The following is a 23130-nucleotide window of genomic DNA, read 5'->3' as shown; positions in this document are numbered from 1 at the left end:
CCTTGCCGAAGGCAAAGCACACCCAATAATATATATGTGAGAGAACAATGGTTGTGCTCGCCGAAGGCGTGAGCACACCCAATAATATATTTCACGGCGAAAACAATAATTTTAAGACAGTTACAACAAACCAACAAAAGCAAAGTCTCTCAATAAGAGACATTGTGATCCTGGAGGAAACTAACATCAGGTCCAGCCAATATAATATATTGTAATATATTGACATTGCCATGATATGTTGAAGCATCTATCATTTAATTACATAGTTAATTAACTGCACTAATAAGTAGGCTACAAAGCCTAGCTGTCCGCCCTACCCCCCAGCCAACAAAGGATACAATCATAGCAAGAAGTTTGTCGTGGGAAAAAAGGTAAGTTAACTAACGCCAAATTAGACAAAAAGCAGCTAATGTAATTATGGGATGAGTATGTTTTTTTTAGCCATCCATTTCACTTAGCAAGCTGGACAAATATTGTGTTCACTCTTTTAAACATAGGCTACATTGTAGCTAGAAAAGCTTGGACTCTGGAGTTGTGAGTAAATTGTAATGACCGTCCTTAAGATTCTATTGTTCAAGGTAAGACTGACATTGTTTTCAAACGACTTCGTTTTAAGTCTCTGCAACATGGGGACATAGAAAATAGGCTGAGGGCAACCCTTTATATTAAGGTTACATTGACTTAAATCCAACTACATAGCTGCATGTCCATACATGTAAATTGCTAGCCCATGGTAAAAACATCATAGGCACATATACATTGTTATGTAATGAAATTGTATTAAGTGTTAGGGTATAGTTTATTGCAATGTTGAAGGTTGTGTTACCAAAACAAGATTGATGTTAATACCCCTGGAAAGCCCAACCTCCCCCATACACTACATGGTAATAAAGTCTAACTACATAGCAACAACCTGAGTAACTGAATTATCTTTAGTGCGCAAAAGTCGCCTAAACCAAACTGAGGACCCTTCTATCATCACTGAAGTATTATGGTTAATGGGCATTTAGGTTTCCTTTTTCCAAGGGCTCCAAGGTAAAATGATCCTAAAGCAGCTAAACAAAAAAAAAAACATTCATTATGAAAATGTCAAACAAAAGGTTTGGCATGGAGAGGTCAACTCTACACTATATATGCTAAACTACCTTGTTTTACATAGGCTCTATGGTTCTTTAACTATCTTGCTCTGTGTTCCTGCTTGTCTGCAGAATGTAGGCCATGTCCAAAAGTGGACAGATCCCCTGAGGAGAAACAAGCCAATGTACCAGCGCCGGATAGTCACCATGGAGATGGCCAATGACGCCCCACCCCCCTTTGAAGACGACAGGACTGTGTGCGTGGTGTCTGTGAAAGGTCTGAAGGAGAACTGGCAGAGGTGGTCTAACGAACACCAGGAGCACCAGAAACACAACCCCTTCAGCAGCGATGGCCAGCCCGTCTGCACGCAGCCCCTGCTGGGTCAGAATGGCTATGGCCGCCCCCAGGAGGGCTCCCTCACTCAGCGGCGGGGCCAAGACGCCCAGTCCCACATTGGCCGGGAGGTCCAGGAGCTCTGCCTGGTCATCAGGGAGATGGGAGGAGGGCATGGGGAGGAGGGGCAGCCAGTGGTAGAGTTTGGACAGCTGTTTGAACGCTATGTGACCATCTCCAATAAGTTGGTGGGGATCCTGTTGCGTGCCAGGAAGCAGGGCTTGGTCCAGTTTGAGGGGGAGATGCTTTGGCAGGGTCAGGATGACCATGTGGTCATCACACTGTTGCAGTGACTTTCACAGATGACACCATGGAAAAGTCAGATACTGTATAGGCAAAAGAGGTCCCTTCTTTTTGAGGGTCTTTGAGTATCACCACATCACTAGGTATTTCTCTACTCTAAAATGTCACCATTGATTGTATATCTTGCTGGACTTCTTATCCTAAGTGCACACTTCACATGACCAAGGTTCTATGGATTAGAAAGACTGGGAGGCGATGCAGGAGAGAAAGGGGGAACAGACATATCAATAGTCACACATTTCAAATAGACAAACCAGGCTTTTGACAGAGAATGTTGCAAAAGATGCAGATAGTAGATTAGTACTGTATTGATCCTCAGGGGCAAAGTGCACTGTACAGCCACATTGACAGGCACAGTAAAGAGATACATAAAATGTAATAAAAATTAGCATAAAAACACTGGTTGTCTGTAAATCCACTGTATGAGTCCTAGCACTCTTTGTGCAGATTTCTCTTTTCAGGTATTTTACACATCAACCTTTTACATGGGGAAGTGAAGCGGTCCACACTGAATTAGAAATTGTAGGGTATCGAGACACAGCCCCAGAGAACCCGAGGAGTCAACAGTGACATGTAATATAGGGCTGAAGAACGAACCCGATCCCGCTGGCCTGAATGGACACTGTTTCCTGCTGCACTCAAATGGAATAAGGGTGATAACAAAAACACTGACAAGATGATGAGGCTGCCAACAGAGTACTCACCTGTGAAACACTGCATACTTTCACTGAAGATGGTAAAACACTCCCATCATAAGAAATAACAATGACAAAAAAGGCTTTAGCAGGCATACACACACATTCCATTGTTAAAAGTCATGAACTCTTTCAGAAATCTACAAGATGTCCAATAATGTCATGCATTCAGATCTAACAGTTTTACTTTGCAGGTACATAAAAGTAAAACAATGTTGTTGATTTTTTCCTTTATTGAAAGTACTGTACACAGCTATTTATGTTGACATGTTTTTTTGTAACAACATTGACACATTCACAAACTCATTTTCTGAGATAAATTCGGAATGTCAATCCAGGCAGTCCTGAGCTTTCAACTAATTATTGGGAAATCAGCTGGAGCAACTGTTAGCAGTTCCATTAGAATGGTGCTTCCCTTGCAGGGGGAAACATGGTATCATCCCAGTCATCATTAAACTGATACTGGTTAGCAGCAGCATCACATTCATTAAACATAATCCATCAATCAATGGATAAAACAAATTGTATTGTAATGTAGCACTCAGTCAAGGATACATTGTCATTCACTTCAACATTCAGCTGTATTATAATTAACTTGACAATATTCTACAACAAATGTTGCTACATGCTCATGAGTGTCCTTTGTTGACTGTGCTCCCTGACAGACACAAATATAATGGGATGAAAGAGACCTCTATTGATCAACCAGATGAATAACTAATAATGCTGTTATTCGGTGTATGAAAGTGGAACGTTTCCCCTCATTTAAGATTTGATCTCATCTGTCCTGTTTGTTTATCTTAGGATTTAGATATCCTTTTGCATAGTGTATGCTGTGGCTACTGTACTACGGTAAACACACATGATAAAAGTACCTCTTCCAGGAGAACACTTAAGATGTCTTTTTACAGGTCAAACTTGGGACATTTGTCATTACTTATAAGATCGATGTATTGACAATCATTTCAGAAACAAGCAGTACGTTTCCATGCATCTATTGGGGGCCAATTTTAAAACAGCTCAAAAGATTTGTTTCTGATTGAGGCAGCTCGGCTTGATACGACAAAAAAATTGTGTTTGTCATCACGGCAATAGCACCCCTACTAGTCATCAAACACATATATACAAGCTCACCCACACACACATTCCTCACATGCACACACCTTCTCACACAATCAGACTCAAGCCCAAAATCAGCTTCAAATGATGACATCATTTTTATCACTTAATTAAGCTCTCCTTTGGAGTTCAGGTGTTCAATTAGCTGGTCTGCCTGGGGGGATGAACAGACACAAGGCATTGTTTATGTCAAGAATGGCAAAATTATATATTTGCTATTGGCAAGACAGAAAAGTGAGACAGTCAAGAACTAAGAAGCTATAGTTGTTACAGGAGGAGGGAGACTTATGTGCTTGAGTGTACGTGTTTGAGTACGTTTATTCATACAACTGAAGAACTGGACCCAGATGACATGCATGTAATTGGAGCTTACTGTGATGAACCAATAAGAGTTGAGGCGGTAAAAGAGGCGGGACATCAGGCCCATTTGACTGGCAGGAGCCAGGACGTGCAGGTGCAGGTGACTGACAGAACAGAAAGGGGGCCAGTGGAAACCAAACCTGCAGATACAGACAAGGGATGTATTATTAGATGTCTGATTTTCACACATCCTGCCTAGATCAATATTGACCTTATGGGTCTCATCTAGTACTGTTGTGGTCACAAAATAACGGATGTATTCAAACTACATGAAACTTTGTAACTACGTAATGGTAAACCATTGCTTCGTGTTTGTAGCTGGGTCCTGTTGGAAAAATTTAAGATGTAACACATTTATCCTGTATAAGAATGATTCTGTGTTCAGTATTCCTTGGGTGCAAAGAGAGGCCTAACCCCAAATCTGAACTCTGGGTAAACATACAGGACCCTTATCTTGGGGCTGAGGACTTAGAAGAAGGGGGTTGGTTTGGTTGTTTTAAGGAGATACTTTGTGACAAGGACTATAGGTGGAGACGCAAGGTCTGGTGACCATTTGTTGACACCTATCTGAAGGAGTTTACGACCCCAGGACTGGATCCTGTTGTTGTGTTTCAATCAGGGTTGATGTCGTAAACACGCACACACGTAAACATGCACGCACACACACGTGCCAGGTCTATGCAAGGAGCCAATGAAGAAGAGCCATGGGACATTTGCATGCCTTTGTCTTAACCAATGACTGTAAAGAGCGGGGCTGCTTAAATAGGTAGCTAGCGCAACATGCTAGCAGACAAACTTGTAGCACAATGGCGTGTGATGTTTGTGTCTCCTTGTGGGCCGGCCGCAAGCAATAAAGCTTTCTTAAACTTGTTAACCGACTGACTGTGCAATGCTTGATAGATTAATATTACTGACAGGTCCTTAGTTAAATTTTGGTCTATTTTAGCTTTGTCAGTAACTTGCTTCAGTATGAAATCACTCAATCAAAACTAGTTTGGATGTTTTACTTTTGATTTCCTTTCACAAAATTCTAATAATTAATTTGGCAACACAACATTAAGGTCAGGCTACATTAACTTCCACGTAACTAAATAGCTACACTTCATTACGGTTTAGAGGTACAAGTTATTACACATGTGAAAACGTGTGTAAGGTTGGAGTTTTCAGAGGTAAGTGGTTATTAACATCAAATTTGTTTTGCTAATAATCCTCTACTGCCCCTTTTTACATCCATTTTACATAGCAATTAATGTTTACATATAATGTTTTTACTATACTTTTGCTATATAGCTATAGTGTAGTGAATGTAATCTTAATGTAAAGTGTTGCAGGGTTTGTATGGTTGTGGGCTGGCCTACCTGGCATCGCTGAGGTCTGTCACACTGTTCTCCAGCAGTATCTTCTTCCCAGTATCCACCATGCGCTCCACTGTGGGCACATAACACACTGCTTGACATTTACAACTAAATATTGACATGCAAGATTTAAGAACCATCAAGGTTATTCCTAACTCCTGTTTTCATATGACATGATGCCTAAGCACGTCAAATTAAATCCTGTCAACAATAGGCCTACATTAGAAGTTAATTTGCAGAAGGACTTCAAACTTTTAATTCAGTATTTTGTGTTACCTCTTCTACTGTAGCAAGTGCTGCACAACTCTACACATGCATATAATACTGGATTCTTTAATCAAACACTACTAAACCTACCCAGATGCACGTGCTCTTTGCTTAGTGAATTACAGTTGCCAACGTGTCTGGTGGGCACGACAAGGTAGTGATGGGGTGCTCCAGGCCTGATGTCTTTGAAACAGGAGATGTCCTCGTCCTGTCAGACAAGGGTCGGTTATTGTCAGCCACGCCTTAAACGACGGTTTCATAGACATAGTGTATAACACAAGACCTATCCACTTTGTATGCTCATTGCTCTGAAAATAAACAGCATTGTGTGGTTTCATGTAAACCACAAAATTGTATTTGTATCCAGTATTTTGCCTTGTGAATCACTATCAATGGTGCTACAGTAGCATCATGCTATCTCATGTCTTTCAGTCTGTCATTAGTACAGCTAGGATTTACAGTTGTTGGTCCTGTCTCGTCATACATACCGAATGAAGAAGCTCTGTGCCCATTTCTTTGTTAACTATTTTACAAAATATACACTTTTTGTTGTAACCTTCGCCTGAAATAACAACTTGGCTAGAGCCTATATCCTCGTTTGTTGCCATGATAATAATTTATGTAAGACCTTGCAAAGGAATCTAGAAATCATCGAGTCGAAGGGAAAGCAATCAATTATCCATGTAATCGATCAGAATTTGCAGTAAAGAGAAAAAAAACACCAGAGAGCGCTATCCTCATTCAGTCAAGATTGAAACTTCCTTTGAGAAGTCATAAAAGAAAAATGGAACACATCTCGTTTAGATTTCGACATTTGTTTCTCTGAGTTGAGATTTAAATCACTCATTTGCACCAACGTCCAACAAGGCATAACAACACTATTGTGAAATAGTTGTAGCCTATCCTATATTCCCATTCCCAACCATAGTAGGTCAGTAGCGGTTAGAACCAGTGGCGGCTGCTGGTCTTTCAAACAGGGAAGCTCATTTTCGGCCTACATCATATACATTTTCAGTTCACTGGCTAGTTCACCCCTACGACACTAGCCTAGCCTACTGTATGAATGAATGAACGAACGAACGATCTAACCAAAAAATATTTAAACCCGAAGGAAATATAGGAATTAGGTTAAACTGAAACAAGGAATGTGATGTATAATTGTATGAAATGTATGATGAAAATTGGTTAGCAATTTCGCCAAGCAAATACCAAGAAATAAGTTGCAGCAGTTTGTCTTTCAACTACAGTTGCAAAATCCGTGATGGGACTGAGCTTGAATAGCTTTGGCGACTTTTTATAGTACAAAATCGCTGTCAATCAAAAGGAGATGCAGTCTTTCGACAGACCCTCCAATCATCACGCGGAAGCCCAGCGTCCAGGCCAGCCCACTCCTCCATTCACCCAAGAGACGCTGAGCATCCAGGGCGGGACATAATCGCAGCATTTATCCAATGACCGTATAGTTTCGAAGCACTGAAAAAAACTGTTCAACGCAGCCCCATTGAAGTCCATGGAAGCTGAGCTTCAACAGGGAAATGCACTGTGACGCTACGGGAAAGTATGAGATGGAAATCAAGTCAGTCTACCTGCTTATATGTAGCTGATTCTGAATGAACATGAGATGAACGTGTTCTAACCCATTTAAAATGTTAACACAATCGTAAATATTTGAACATTAATATTTTGAAATGTTAGGGGAAACTGAGCTTGAATAGCTTCGGTGACTTTTTATAGTACAAAATCACTGTCAATCAAAAGGAGATGCAGTCTTTCGACAGGCCCTCCAATCATCACGCAGAAGCCCAGCGTCCAGGCCAGCCCACTCCTCCATTCAACCCCAGAGACGCTGAGCGTCCAGGGCGGGACATAATCGCAGCATTTATCCAATGACCGTAGTTTCGAAGCACTGAAAAAAACTGTTCAAAGCAGCCCCATTGAAGTCCATGGAAGCTGAGCTTCAACAGGGAAATGCACTGTGGCGCTACGGGAATGTATGAGATGGAAATCAGTCAGTCGACCTGCTAATATATTGTAGCGACCCAAGGGTTGGTCGCTTGTTAACTCGCGCTGTTGGCGCAAAGGATTGTGGGTGGTGGCATTTTCATACTTTTGTATGTTTAATTAATGTTGTATGCATGTTTGAGTTGAGTGTTGTCGTTCTGTCTATTAGGTTTGTCAATGGATGATGTTAGTAACTATAAGTTGTGCTGTTGTTGTTGCCATAACTGTGAATTGTATGTGAATTAATGACTTGTTGGCATTCACTTAGATTGGTGGTGTAATAATAAAGTATGTCGTTGTGCGGTCTGTGGGACACAGTGCAAACAGGTCCAATTCTCTGCGTCAGATCTTGAAGTATCCACTCCTATGTAGTCAGCTAGCGCCACCGTTACACTGGTGTCAGAAGTGGAATGGCGCAACCAAAGAAATAGCAGATCTTAAAGAGACCATCGTCTCACGCCGACGGGTCTTGAGTGCTAGAGAGGAGGAGATTGTGGATTTGTGGCATTAAACAACACTACCTCTGTCCCCGGGAAGGGCATACAATGGCAGCCGTCCAAATATACACGTATTTGCAGCGAACACTTCATCAAAGCTAAGCACAAGTAAAGTTGAACGCAATTATATTAATGATCGTATTTTTAGACATAAAACACATCTTTATGTAATCGGTTTGAGATAGTTTGTTGTGTTTCGAGGCGACCAACTGCATTGGTCGTAGTGAGATAAAGTTAGCTAGTTAGCTAAATAGTTGGGTTGTTGTGTTAGACGCCAACACTTGCAGTTTGTGTCCATATCTTTACTTTTCTTTAGCTGAGAGGTGATCCAAAGAAACGTGGGAAGGTAAATTTGCCGGCTTTTGCTGCGTCTCAATGGTGTGAGCTGCTATCGCCAGCAGCTTTCTGCCCTCCAGGTCACAGAGCATGTCACGTGACTGAAAACTATGAATTGGTTAGTTTACGACGAGACAAATCTGATAATGTACTGCTCTGTATGTCGTCAACAAGCTTCAGAAGATGCCAAAACTAATAGTTTCATTCATCACTCATTTAATGAAATGTATATCAGTTTGTGGTTTGTGTATGTATAAGAGAGAAAGAGAAAGTGTCAGTGTTTCATTGAGACTTGAGATTAAATAAACTGCTTAAGTATTGTAGATCTTGTAGTATTAATTTTCACATGCAGTTACACATTGTCGGTTAAAAACAAGAAAGTGGCTGGTAAAAACATTGAGTGGCTGGTAGATTTTGAAATCCACCAGCCACAGTGGCCGGTGGACAAAACATTTAATTTCCATCCCTGGTAGAAAGAAGGTTCGTTTCCTCTAGCTACCACTACCGAGCCTATGCAGGTCACGTGAAAAATGATCCAAAGACTCGTAGAAAGACCGAGTCGGGAAATGAACGAATTGTTCGTTTCCTCTAGCTACCACTACAGAGCCTATGCAGGTCACGTGAAAAATGATCCAAAGACTCGTAGAAAGACCTTGTCAATAAATGACAGCCTATGATTGCAAATGTACTTTCTGGGTATTATACATATTGGAAACTACACACTCCTGGATACAAATCTGTTTAAATCACTCAGATATCTTTAGCACAACTGAAGTTACATAATTTTAAAGTCGACCTGTGTCAAAAAGTGATATGGGAGAAAATCCTTTTGTTCGTAATGACGTTGTGAATGTAAATGTCAGTTTAAGTATAGGCTATATTAATAACTTCTCAGCAAGTTATTTCATTGATCAGTTGTTATGGGCTGCTGCAGCACTCAAAAGAGCAGGCAAACTAAGCATTTAATTTGACATGGCTTGAAAATCTTGCTAGCTGACATGTCCAAAAACCGTTGAAATTAATATTTTTTCATAAGTAATCATATACTGTTTGTACATTACAATGAAGTTTAGGGTGTTAACTATACAAAACATCCAAAATATCAATTTTGACAGAAAACGATTTTCGATCTTTTATGGCTTATAGCCAACAATGAGCGGCCGTGACATCCACGGGTTTCCGCAGGCCGCCACACATACTTAACCCTTGTGTTGTCCTCGGGTCATTCTGACCCATCAGTCATTGTGACCCACCGTCGTATTGCGACAATTTTACCGCATACAAAAACAAAGTGAATCATTTTCTTTTAACCGTTGGGCTGTCTCAGACCCCCCACATTGCGAAGGTTAAAAGAAAATTTTTTGTTTTTGTATTGGGTAAAATTGGGTAAACACAACGATGGTTCGTTATGAACCTTTGGGTCATGTGACCCGAAGGCAGCACAAGGGTTAAACAATTCTATTCTAAAATGGCCGCTGGGCAGTTAGGCTACATGACAGTAAACAAAAGCTGCAAGTCACCCAATGCAACTGCCACGAGACACTTGCGTACCACTATCAACAGAACAGTAACTGTCATGTACCAGTGGAGGCGCTGTCACGTACCACGAGTTACTGTCATGTACCAGCGGAGGCACTGGCATGTACCACTAGCTACTGTCACGTACCACTAGCTCCACTGGCACGTACCACTAGGTACCAGTAGAGGCCCTGTCACGTACCACTAGCTACTGTCATATACCAGCGAAGGCACTGGCATGTACCACTAGCTACTGTCACGTACCACTAGCTCCACTGGCACGTACCACTAGGTGCCAGTAGAGGCACTGGCACGTACCACTAGCCACTGTCACGTACTACTCGCTCCACTGGCATGTACCACTAGCCACTGTCACGTACCACTCGCTCCACTGGCACGTACCACTAGCTACAGTACAGTACAGTTTCGGTTCTAACTGCCTCTCTAGTAGGTGGTGGGCCGAGCCCGCGTGTCTATGGAACGCCGAGTTAGTCAGAATTAAATAAATAGATAAATAAATAAGGCTATGAAATAAATTCTTAAATTACATTTAAAAAAGATGGCAATAAATATATAAATATAGCATCAAATAATTATATAGCTGAATCCATTTGTCTACATCAATATATAAATGCATTTACTTATTTCAAAATGACGTTTTTGTAAAGAGGACATTTATTTATTTCATGGGACTTTTATTTCCTAATGCCACATTTATTTATTTTTTGAGACTTTTATTTCATAACGTCACATAGCCTATATTTCCGAACACCACATTTATTTCTGTGCTGTATTTATTTTAGTGGTGGGCCGTTATCTGCGTTAACTCGAGACTCTTATCGGGCGATAAAAAAAATATCGTCGTTAATCTATTCTCAAAGTTGGATTGGGAGCTGGGTCTATACTACGCAAGCTATGATGACTTTCACCTTGATATTTTAGCGCGGATGTATAGCTAGCCGAATTGCACTTTAGGGGGCGAGAACGAGTCTTCGAACCTGTGTGTATGCCTTGTGTATGAAATTATCACATAAAACGTGACGTGCTAACATGGATGCAGCTATGAAGCCGCCTGGCTTGCTTCAGGGAAAATGTATTTTTAAGAAGCTTCCCAATGGAAACCTCGACAAGACTAGGGTTGTTTGCACCTTGTGCTATGCGGAATTAGTTTACTGTCGGAGTTCTTCCAGTCTCAAATACCACCTAAACGCAAAGCATCCCTTAGCTAATGCGGAAGATGCCGGGCCAAGCACTGATGTAGCGCAGGGGAAGAGTTGTCAAACTACGATGTTTGAGTGCAACCGAGGCAAGCCCGTCAGCACAGCTCTATCAGCCAAGCTAACTAATCTAATAAACAGTTAATAAACACAAGTACATCTTATTGAACATAATTTATTTTCATCACCAATTATCATAGAAGAACAGCTTTCTCAAGCAGTTTGTGATGGATTTTGGAAACAGGAGATGAGCCCCTGGTCTAATGCGCCACCTGGCTTGAGAAACCCGTTCTCAAAGACTTACTTTTAGTCATTATTTGGGTAGCACACATATTCTGAATGCCTTCGGCGGAATTCAAATGAGCCATTTTAATCTAGATTAATGCCAAGATTACAGTGAGATTAATCTAGATAAAAAAAAAAATCTATGCCCACCACTAATTTATTTCCAATCTCACATGCAAACAAGAGGGGCGTGGTTATCTTCAGACCAACGCAGCTGCACAAGATCGAAGGCAGATAGGGGCACCTAGATTCGAGAGACGATGGAAGACATTTGTCGTGTCAGAGATCGCATGCTGGCCTTAGTAGATCAAATTGATCAGCATGGCTTTTCAGTGGCGATTTCTTTAAGACTGCAAGGGAAGCTCAGCGTCCCCTAAAATTTCAAAAAATGAATGGTCAAATATTTACTATTGTGTTAAAGGTGACATGACATGAAAACTTCACTTTAGGAGGTTATTTAACATTGATATGAGTTCCCCTAGCCTGCCTTTGGTCCCCCAGTGGCTAGAATTTTTGATAGGTGTAAACCAAGCCCTGGGTGTTCTTCTCCGCCTTTGTGAAAATGAAGGCTCAATTGCTCTGTTTGAAAATCTCCTCCTTGTGGCGTCACAAGGAGGAAGGTTACCTCCCCTCTCTCTGCTTTGCCCGCCCAGAGAATCTGGCCCACCCATAAGAAACTGAGCTACGACCGTGCAAGTGTTTTTATCCTCAAGAGACATCATGGCTTGCAAACGAACAAAGCATTACATTTGCTCAGTTTGAATGTACAAAGGAAAAAAAAATCTTTTTACAGTTCCTTCATCCGAGCCTCTGAAGACCCAGTGTCTTAATTTTATTTTCTCTGGAAATGCGCCTACACAACTTCTGTTGTAGGCGCATTTGTTTTGTATGTCTGCGCCAAACACTTCAGCCACGACTGTTTCTTCAATTTGAGCTAATACAAAACTGGCCTTGCTGAAATTAAATTCTGGATCAGTACTAACTCTCCTTCGTCCAGCTACTAACCTCGGACAAGTAAGTTAACTAATGCTATATCATTTTGTAGCTTTACTGTATATGGTTACCTAGCTTGCTACCCTTAGAATGTGCGAATAGTGTCTTACTGAGTGTACTGCCATCTGACTGTAAGTAACCAGAGTTTGTTTCATTCATTTGTGTTTTGCTAAAACTTTGCCTCTAGGACAGAGGGTAAGGGTATAGCAGCTAAATTGGTCAATAGGTAGCTAGCTAGAGATCGAGTTTCAGGGTACTTGCCGCCGAGTGAGATCCTGGCTTTGTTTACATAATTAGGGCCATTGTCAGCTGCGCCTTTAGCATATTTAGGCGAGTAGCACTGCAGAGGCAGCCTCGTCTGGCAGCCTCGGTCGAACAAAGACATGGAGTCTACCTGCGGGAGTCCACCGAGGACGGCCAACGAGGCGGATCACCTCTTCTGATAAGCATCACCCTATTTGTATTCTATTCTACCTAGAACATATTCATAGCTAGCATGTGTTTCTCCAGCATTCCCGTTCATTACACTACTCGTAGACGTAGACGTATATACGGTCAACTTCTAACCTTCACTACCTATCCAGATCTTCTCCACCTGCCCTCTCTCTTTCTATAGGGCTCTGGAACTGCCAGTCTGCTGTAAACAAGGCAGACTTCATCCCAGCGTTTGCATCTTATGCTTCTCTTCATGCCCTGGCGCTGACAGAGACATGGATCCGCCCTGAGAACACTGCAACTCCAGCTGCTCTCTCCGTCAACCACTCCTTCACTCACTCACCCCGCTCAACCGGGCGGGGTGGTGGGACAGGGTTGCTTCTTTCCCCACATATTAAATACACATCCACACCACTCCCTGTTACTGCCAAATCATTTGAACACCATTATGCGATGCTAACTGATCCTATCAAAGCATGCTTAATTGTTCTTTATCGCCCACCAGGCCCGCTAGCCGAATTTGTGGAGGAGCTGGACATGCTCCTCAGCGTCCTCCCGGATGATGGAACCCCCCTGATAGTCCTTGGGGACTTCAACATCCACCTCCAAGGAACGCAGGCCGTCGACTTCTTGTCTCTCCTGACCTCCTTCGACCTGACGCTGCTGAGCACACCGGCGACCCACAAGGCAGGCAAACAGCTAGACCTCATCCTGACACGTAACTGTATCACTGACTTAACCTCTGTAACCCCACTGCATATTTCTGATCACTACTTTATCCAATTCTCTATCTCTCTCCCTCCAACTCCTTCTACCTCCCCTCCCCTTGTAACTTTCCGGCGCAACCTCCGCTCCCTATCCCCCTCCCATTTCTCCTCTATTGTAACATCCTCCCTCCCCCCCATTGACGAGTTCTCGTCCCACCCCACTAACACTGCCACAGACACCTTGTTAACCACTTTAACTGCATCACTTGACTCTCTCTGTCCCCTGTCAACCAGGCCTGCACGATCTTCTCCCTCTTGCCCGTGGCTTACGGATGTTATTCGTGAAGAACGGTCCACCCTTCGGGCAGCTGAGAGAAGATGGCGCAAGTCCAAAGGCGGTCTGGACCTTGATAAGTATCACTCCCTCCTCAAATCCTTCTCTTCTCACATAACTGGTGCTAAAACCCTCTACTTTCTGAACAAAATTAACTCCGCTTCAAACCCCCACAAACTTTTTTCTACCTTCTCCACCCTTCTTAATCCCACCTCCCCCACCCCCTCCCTCCACCCTGACAGCAGACGACTTCTCCTCCTTCTTTGAGAAAAAAGTTGCCGACATTAGCAGTCGGTTCCCTAAACCCACCTTTCCTACCCTCTCACCCTCCATGACTGACCCAACTAAATGTCTAAACTCTTTTTCTCCCCTGTCTGAGGCAGAGATCTCTGACCTCATTCTCTCTCATCGCCCCACCTCCAGTCCCCTTGATCCTATCCCCTCCCCTCTCTTTCAAACCATCTCCCCCTCCATCATAACTTTTCTTCTCCATGTCCTAAACTCCTCTCTTACCTCTGGCACCTTCCCCTCTGCCTTCAAACAGGCTAGAGTTACCCCTCTACTCAAAAAACCCTCCCTTAACCCTGCCGTCCTCCAGAACTACAGACCGGTATCACTGTTACCCTTCCTTTCAAAAACAATTGAACGTGCTGTATCTAACCAACTGTCTAACTTTCTCTCTCAGAACAACCTGCTTGACCCCAACCATTCGGGCTTCAAGACTGGCCACTCCACAGAGACTGCCCTCCTTTCAGTCACCACTGCCCTCCAGTCTGCCAGAGCGGCTTCCAGGTCATCCGTCATCATTCTGCTGGACCTTTCTGCAGCGTTTGATACGGTTAAACACCAGATCCTGCTCGCCAGACCTTCTGAGATGGGCATCACTGGCACTGCACTCCAGTGGATCTCATCCTACCTGTCGGGAAGATCCTACCAGGTTTCCTGGGGAGGCAAACTGTCAGGACCTCGCCAGCTCTCCACTGGTGTCCCACAGGGCTCCGTCCTTGGACCCCTCCTCTTCTCTCTGTACACCACCTCACTTGGACCAATCATCACCTCCCATGGCTTCTCCTACCACTGCTACGCTGACGACACGCAGCTGTACCTGTCGTTCCCCCCGACCGATCCGGGGATCTCAGCTAGGATTGAGGCCTGCCTCACAGACATCTCCGCCTGGATGACCGAGCACCACCTCCAGCTGAACCTCGCCAAAACAGAACTTCTCATCATCCCGGCTAAACCCTCCATCTCCCACGATCTCTCAATCACCCTGGGATCTGCGACGGTGACCCCTTCATCCTCTGCCAGGAACCTTGGGGTTACCATGGACGACGAGCTCTCCCTCACGGCCCACATTGCTGCGGTCTCCCGGTCGTGTAGATTCACCCTCTACAACATCCGGAAGATCGGGAGATACTTGTCTGAGCACTACACCCAGCTGCTAGTCCAAGCACTTGTCCTCTCCAAGTTGGACTATTGCAACTCGCTGCTCGCTGGTCTCCCAGCATGTGCAACCCGCCCTCTTCAGAGGATTCAGAACGCAGCGGCCCACCTGGTCTACAATCTACCCAGACGCTCTCATGTTACCCCGCTCCTCATCTCTCTCCACTGGCTACCTATCATGGCCCGTATCAGATTCCAGACCCTGGTATTGACCTTCCGAGCAGTGAACGGGATTGCACCCGTCTACATCAAGTCTCTCCTGCAGCCTTACACCCCCACCCGTCACCTACGGTCTTCTTCAGACAACCGCCTGGTGGTCCCACCGCTCAAGACTGCCTGGTCCCAACACAAGCTCTTCTCCTGTCTGGCCCCCCAGTGGTGGAATCAACTCCCCACCTCCATCAGAGATACTGACTGTCTCTCCACCTTCAAGAAAAGGCTCAAGACGCACTTGTTCCGGGAGTACAACGGTACTTAGGAATGGTTCGCTTGACCCGATGTTAGTTTCCTCAAGGATCACAATGACTCTTGCTTAGAGACTTTTTGCTCTTGTGGTTAGTGGTAACTGTTTTAAATTTTTGTTCTCGCTGTGATATATTGTTTTTATTACTGTTGCTTGCTTTTTTCCACAGGTACACTTGCACTTATAGCGGTTCATGTTGTTTAATTGTAACTTGTTTAACTACATGCTCTTATGGTTCTTCCCTTTGGCACTTACTTTGGTTGTTCACAATGTGTGCTTCATGTTTTGGCTACTCGCAATGTTTTTTGGCTATCTTGTTGTTATGGTCAGTGACCTATGCACTTTGTAAAGCTCTCTCTTGGAAGTTGCTTTGGATAAAAGCGTCTGCTAAATGAATAAATGTAAATGTAATGTATGTGGCTGTAACATTAGCTCTGCCGCTAAAAGCTGAGTTACTGTCGCTAATGGAAAGGTAGATAGCATCAAGTATGTGTGTGAATACACATGCTGTAACGTGCTAGTAGTGGCTGTAATTCTGCACCAAGGCTGAATTTTGGGAAAGAGACTTCTGATACAGTATTAGGGGACCAATAAGGCCTATATAAAAGCATCCAAAAACAGCATGTCATGTCACCTTTAACATTTTAAATGTGTTAGAACACGTTCATATCGAAGACGAGTTCTTTCAGAATCAGCTACATTTATTAGCAGGTCGACTGACTGATTTCCTTCTCATACATTCCCGTAGCGTCACAGTGCATTTCCCTGTTGAAGCTCAGCTTCCATGGACTTCAATGGGGCTGCTTTTAACAGTTTTTTTCAGTGCTTCGAAACTATACCGTCATTGGATGAATGCTGAGATTATGTCCCGCCTCGGACGCTCAGCGTCTCTGGGGGTGAATGGAGGAGTGGGCTGGCCTGGATGCTGGGCTTCTCCGTGATGACAATTTAGAGCAAAAAATTCAAATACACTTGCAAAATGATCAAATACAATCTGTAACTCAATTCAAGTATCTTGGGTTGGTCCTCGACCCCCAACTAAAATTTGATAAACATATTGAGAAAATATCAAAAACAATAAAACAAAACTTAAATTGTTTCAAATTAATTTGACATTACATTCCGCACCAGGCGGCCCTGCTGTACATGCATGCTATGATCTTCTCTCATATTTCAAACTGCATGACAGCATGGGCCCAGGCAGCCCCCTCAGCTACAAAGCACATTGGTTCACTTTATAACCAAGCAATGAAAATTATGGATAGAAAACCAATTCGCTTTCATCACTGCCACATTTGTTAAGAAATTTGATTTATTAAGTTTTGAAAGCTTCAGCGATTTATGTTTTCTCAAATTGTTATTTAAGTGTACAAATAAGTTGGCTCCTGAACCCCTGAGTACATTAATTCAGAGACTAAATAGCGGTAGAGTGACAAGGGACTCCCTAAACCAAAATTGTAAAATCCCACAGCGCAGGACATCTTTTGGTACATCAGCCTTTTCTTACAGGGCTTGTAAACTGTGGAACTCACTGCCCATAGAGATTAAAATCATTTCTGAGTTTAAAATGTTCACCTTTAGGCTTAAGGCATGGCTGAAAGCAAACCAAAACTGTACCCATGTAAATGTGTCACAGAGCATGAATGAGTTTTCAATTAGTACAATTGCATTGTGTACCCTTCGAATTAGTTCCTAGAATGCGTGTGTTCTAAATGTGTATTTTTTTATTCTGTATTTTAAAAATTGTATATTGTTTTTATTATGTGCTATTGTAGAAAGGCTCATCCAGGGACAGAAGTTGAAAATTAGCTCTTGCTAGAAACTCTATGTGCATCACATCAGCTGCAAACTTTGCTCTGTAGCTATGTTGAACTGCATTGCCCCTGTCAAATAAACTAATAAATAAATAAATGATTGGAGGGTCTGTCGAAAGACTGCATCTCCTTTTGATTGACAGTAATTTTGTACTACAAAAAGTCACCAAAGCTATTCAAGCTCAGTCCCATCGCGGATTTTGCAACTGTAGTTGAAAGACAAACTGCAGCAACCTATTTCTTGGTATTTTCTTGGCGAAATTGCTAACCAATTTTCATCATACTTTTCATACAATTATACACCACGTTCCTTGTTTCAGTTTAACCTAATTTCCACATTTCCTCCTTGATTAATATTGTTTTGTTAGGTCGTTCGTTCATTCATTCAGTAGGCTAGGCTAGTGTCATTGGGTTGAACTAGCCAAATAAAAAAAAATTTTTAGGATGTAGGCCGAAAATGAGCTTCCCCTCTTTTAAAGACCAGCAGCCGCCACTGCTTGTCAGAATATATCGTTTTGGCACACATTGTAGATTTTGTAGAGGTACTTAGGCAGATAAGTGCTCTACAGAACATAGACATTGACCACGAAGTCTTAAATAGTTTGAGACTTATCGAGCACCGTGTTCGTGTGCAAGACAGCAAGTGGAGAAAGCCACCATGGGGCTAAAAAGAATCTGCCTTTAGGGTTAAGGGTTAAGCGTATTTTGATCGTAGCCTGTTATCTCGGTTCACAGTGACGATCTAAGTATTAATTTGTAAGATGTAGTTTCACAAGGGCATGGGCGGCGCTAGGGGGGAGCAGGTGCTTCAGCACCCCCAAGAAAGACCAAAGCAACCCGATTGCACCCCAAAAAATATTGCTAATTTATTAATAGTATTCAGGCCTAAAAATCTCACTCGCACGCTATGCGCGCTCGCATTAATGGAAAGTTACGATTTCACCTCACATCAAAACCTTGACTAGGTCCTAGGTTCGGGTTAATCCCCGAATGTTCAACGTATGGCTCGGCCCCTGGTGGGGATGGGCTGGTTTTATCAGGCTAGGTCTGAAGCACAAAGCGCAGAATGCAGGTGAGATATTTAACAAGTTTATTAATCCTGAGCTTTCCTCGGAACAGAGCAGGCAATGTAATCTACGAAGGATAATCGACACAGGAAACAAAAAGGAAAGTTCGTATCTGGCTACTGTGAGCTTCACAGAGCAGAGCAGTCAGTATAGTCCATGATATAATCCCCAACGGAAAAAAAGGTATAATCCCAAATTCAGAAGAAAAAATAAACAATAATCCACGGCAGCGGCGTTTTCACCTATTTCAGTTCAGTGCTAGCTCGAAACCAAGGGGATACAAAGTTTCAACATTTACGTCGGAGAGCAGAGAGATCATCGAACACATGTACTCACGAGAATCCATGATGGAGTGAATGTGGAGGGACATCCAGTGCTTAAGTAGGGAGTTTGATGAAGGTGAAAGGTGAGTGGAGCGTGTTCTAAGCAAGGTGTCACCCTTTAGAAGACCGGCGGACATGCACGGACGTGACAGGATCCCCCCCCCTCCGATGGCTGACCCAGAAGGCCCAGGGAGAGAGGCCTGCTGCTGTCGGATGAGGGTCTTGTCCACAATGAACTTGGCCGGAAACCAGCTGCGCTCCTCCGGTCCATACCCTTCCCAGTCCACCAGGTACTGGGTGGATTTCCCGATGATATCCAGCACTCGCCAAATGGTATAAGTGGGACCCCCAGCGATGACCTTTGGCGGTGGCGGAGCGGGCGGGGCAGGACACAGGGGGGAAGAGGTGGCTGGGCGCAGAGCTGACCGATGGAAGACGGGGTGGACCCGCAAGGAACGCGGCAATTCCAAATGGAAGGCTGTCCGAGAAATCCTCTGGAGGATCCTGAATGGACCCACATAACACAGGGATAGTTTCCGGGTCTCCCCTTTCAGAGCCAGGCCCTTGGTGGACAGCCAGACTTGCTGGCCTGTCCGAAGTGTTGAACCTGGTTATCGCCGCTGGTCTGCCTGTTGTCTCATCTGCTTCTGTGATTGAAGTAACGCCCGACGAGCCTGCTGCCAGCAGGTGCGAAGGTGGGTCACAGAACTGTGAGCTGCGGGGACAGTTCCCGTCTCCAGAGAGGAAGGGAACAAGTGTGGAGGGTATCCCCACATGATTTCAAAGGGCGAGGTCCCTGTGGCTGCGCTCCATTGCTGATTGTGGGCAATCTCGGCCCACATAAGGTTCTGGCTCCACTTGGCGGGGTCTTTGGAGGTATAGCACCAGAGATATATCTCTAGACCCTGGTTAACTCGTTCCGTTTGTCCATTTAACTGGGGGTGGTACCCCGAGGAGAGGCTAACTGAGGCTCCCAGATGACTCCAGAAGGCCTTCCAGAAATGGGCCACGAACTGAGGCCCCCGGTCACTGACTAGATCTTCAGGGGGTCCGTGATAGCGCACAATCTCTCTCACCAGGACTTCTGCAGTCCGTTTGGCTGTGGGGAGTTTGGCCAAGGTGACGAAACGAGCGGCCTTGGAGAAGCGATCTTCAACCACAAGGATGGCGGTGTTCCCTTGTGACGGGGGAAGCCCTGTGATGAAGTCCAGGGAAATGTGAGTCCAGGGGCGGCGAGGAATCGAGAGGAGCTGCAGGAGTCCCGCTGGTCTACGGTTGTCTGGCTTTGCAGCCATTCACACGGTGCAGGCTGCCAAATACTCCGCCACATCCTGACAGATCTTCGGACACCAGAACCGTCTCTGGAGCAGCTCCAGGGTGCGTCGGATTCCCAGATGGCCGGCCAACCGTGAGGAGTGTGCCCATTCTAAAGTCTTAGTTCAACAAGACGCGGGCAAACAGCAAGCCCTGAGGAGTCTCTGTAGGAGCCAGGGTTGTAACTTGTGCCTGACAAACCTCTTCCTCCAGGAGGCAGCGTATGGAGGCCACGACCCTTGAGGGTGGTATGATGGGCTCCGGAGCTACTAGCTCTGCCTCAGACTTGTGGAGGCGTGAGAGAGCTTCGGCTTTACCGTTGTTGGAGCCTGGACGGTAAGTCACCACAAAGTTGAAGCGACTAAAAAACAGGGCTCAGCGAGCCTGCCGGGGGTTGAGTTGCTTCGACTGCCTGATATACTCCAGGGGCCTCATGTATAAACGTTGCGTACGCACAAAAAGCTTGCCTACACTGGTTTTCACGTGAGAAGTAAGAATGTGCGGGCCGTCACAAAAACCTTTGAGCAGACGTGAGAATGTGCGGACCGTCTGCAAAGTCTTGTCTGGCTCTGTAACATGGTGAATTCTAACTGAAAAGTGCCGAAACTCACCAAACATTACAAAATAAAGTTTCCACTACAGTTACTGTCATACGTCTATGACGTTGACTATTCAAAAAACATAAAAATAAAAGTTTGATCATTAATGTGGATGATCACATCAAAATGCCAAAACCCCAAACGAGAAATTCTATTATACTGTTTAATCCGCCACCACTTCTACCACTTTAACTTCTGTTAAACTTGAGGGTGTCAAACGAACGACAAAATCACTCAGGAAATGCATGTCACGCTAGCCCTATAGCTGCCATGCTGTTACGATGTGCCAGCACTCGTTTCTTAATTTCAAGTTTTACATTGGACCATTTCTAATTAATTTCTGCCATGGTCCGGTTCTCCGAACCCACAGCATTTACGGCCCTATAATAATAATAATGATTTTATTTGTAAAGCACTTTAAATTGAGCTAAATCTCAAAGTGCTAAAGGTTAAAAACAAGAAAGGGCGCAAATAGTGACAGGTTTCCACTCCACCGACTTTCTTTTGTTGTCAATACCTGATGACAGGCCGCCAAACAGGAAACATTTTCGCGCCTCCACCTCTGTTATTAGAACCTCGATCTCACAGTCTGTGAATCTTTTTTACGTGTTTAGCCATTTTAATTCAGACAAAGAAATGACCTCAGGAGCCTATTTATAGGCCATCTGCATATTCATTTATGGGAGGAGGCAAGGCGGGGTCAGTGGCTCGTTCACGTGCGGTCAATCTCACGTTGATTGTGATTTATAAAGGAAAGGTGCGCAGGACCTGGCGTACGACCGGTTTTATACATGTGAATATTTCTGTGCGTAGGTAGTTTCGAGTTTTGGCCATACGCCATCTTCTGGTATGAAAGCTGCGCAATCCTTTATACATGAGGCTCCAGGTTTTTGTGGTCTGTGTAGATGAGGAAGGGGTCAGCTGCACCCTCTAATCAGTGCCACCATTCCTCTACAGCTAACTTGATGGCCAGTAGTTCCCGGTTGCCCACATCATAATTACAGCTCTGCAGGGGAGAGGCTCTGGGAAAGAAAGCACATGGGTGGAGCTTGCCGTCCTCCACTGCCCGCTAGGAGAGTATGCCCCCCACTCCAGAGTCTGATGCGTACACCTCCACCACAAGAACCTCCGTTTGAGATCCTCGAAAGTCTTCTGAGCGGCCTCAGTCCAAAACAGCTGATGGGGACCCCCCCGAAGCAGTGATATGATGGGGGATGCCAAGGTGCTAAAATTCCGGATGAAACACCGGTAAAAATTGGCGAACCCCAGAAAACTCTGGACCTTCTTTATGGTGGTGGGCGTAGGCCAGTCCTTGATGACCTGGGGTCTCATTTATAAAACTGTGTGTAGGATTCTTACTAAAAGTGTACATACGCCCAAAAACCTAAAATGGCGTACGCCCCAAAAAAATCTGATTTATAAAACCGTGCGTACGCACACCTGTAAGCAATGTTCCCTTTATAAATCACAGACTACCCACAAGTGTGCGTACGTGAATCTGCATTTTACCCCGCCCTGAACACGCCCATTTTTTACCATAAATGGTCAATGCAAAGCACCTCATGAATGCTAACCCAGTATATTAATGACCCTGGCATGCGATTGTTCTTCACGGTGAATCATGGCGCATGACAACTTCTCAGACACTGTTGACCTATTGGTGGAGGCCGAAAACCACATTATTTGGTGGCCGTTGGATCACCAATCAAAAAAAAAACAGTGATCCAGTGATACCGCAAATCGAGATACAATTTGAAAACCAAAGTGTTTTGTTATGGACAAGTAGTCTATTGAAGTCTGGACTGATAACGAGGACGTAGAGTGTAGCGATTGCGCGGGATCTTAACGACTGTATTTCCAGTTTTTGACATATGATGATATATGCACAGTATTAAAGAAATATATTTAGTTATACAATGTGTTCTGCAGTTATCTAAAGGTAGGATATGTGATGTTATCCTGTATTTGATGCAGTCGGGCTCAGGCATCTCCCCCTCCTACATCCCGTAGTGGACAATCTGATGGTGAGACATACAGCGCTGAATTTTGATTTAAAATTTGAGTTGGATTGTACAAGGTGTTTATGGAACAATTATCAGTCAGTACAACCGCAAATAACACTGCTGGATTTAATCTTCATGATAATTATGAAATCGAGTGAAAAAAGCGTGTGTAAGGAAAACAAAATATATAAATATTACGAGTAATGTTCTTC

At 44.0% G+C, this 23130-nt stretch overlaps 2 protein-coding genes across 3 annotated transcripts; one reads left to right on the top strand and one right to left on the bottom strand.

Annotated features, from left to right (window-relative positions):
- Positions 1-1283: 1283 nt before the first annotated feature.
- On the top strand, positions 1284-1763 carry si:dkey-29b11.3 (actin-binding Rho-activating protein-like). The gene has a single exon (XM_067237467.1). The coding sequence runs from the start codon at positions 1284-1286 to the stop codon at positions 1761-1763; it is 480 nt and encodes a 159-aa protein (XP_067093568.1).
- Positions 1764-2683: 920 nt separating this feature from the next.
- Positions 2684-6177, bottom strand: hint3 (histidine triad nucleotide binding protein 3). Of its 2 annotated transcripts, none has more exons than XM_067238473.1 (5): positions 6058-6177; positions 5660-5777; positions 5306-5375; positions 3961-4087; positions 2684-3741 (listed from the first exon to the last, which is right to left on the bottom strand). In XM_067238473.1, the coding sequence occupies exons 1-5, from the start codon at positions 6175-6177 to the stop codon at positions 3694-3696; spliced, it is 483 nt and encodes a 160-aa protein (XP_067094574.1). In that variant the 3' UTR covers positions 2684-3693. The 2 variants fall into 2 exon arrangements, with proteins under 2 accessions (XP_067094574.1, XP_067094575.1); XM_067238474.1 differs by having other exon boundaries at positions 5306-5393; positions 6058-6160.
- Between the last annotated feature and the right edge of the window lie 16953 nt (positions 6178-23130).

This window comes from Osmerus mordax, chromosome 6 (assembly GCF_038355195.1).
Source record: "Osmerus mordax isolate fOsmMor3 chromosome 6, fOsmMor3.pri, whole genome shotgun sequence".
In the NCBI taxonomy this organism is placed as follows: Eukaryota; Metazoa; Chordata; class Actinopteri; order Osmeriformes; family Osmeridae; genus Osmerus; species Osmerus mordax.
The sequence above is the reverse complement of the archived record's forward strand: the minus strand, read 5'-3'. Positions and strand labels throughout refer to the sequence as shown.

Excerpts from the sequence above, each read along its gene's own strand:
- si:dkey-29b11.3 (XM_067237467.1), top strand. The coding sequence starts at position 1,284 with ATGGAGATGGCCAATGACGCCCCACCCCCCTTTGAAGACGACAGGACT.
- hint3 (XM_067238473.1), bottom strand. The coding sequence starts at position 6,177 with ATGGCAACAAACGAGGATATAGGCTCTAGCCAAGTTGTTATTTCAGGC. Across the intron at positions 5,376-5,659 it reads CAAAGAGCACGTGCATCTGG|TGGAGCGCATGGTGGATACT; the intron begins GTAGGTTTAGTA and ends ATGTGCCCACAG. Across the intron at positions 4,088-5,305 it reads ACAGACCTCAGCGATGCCAG|GTTTGGTTTCCACTGGCCCC; the intron begins GTAGGCCAGCCC and ends CTGTATCTGCAG.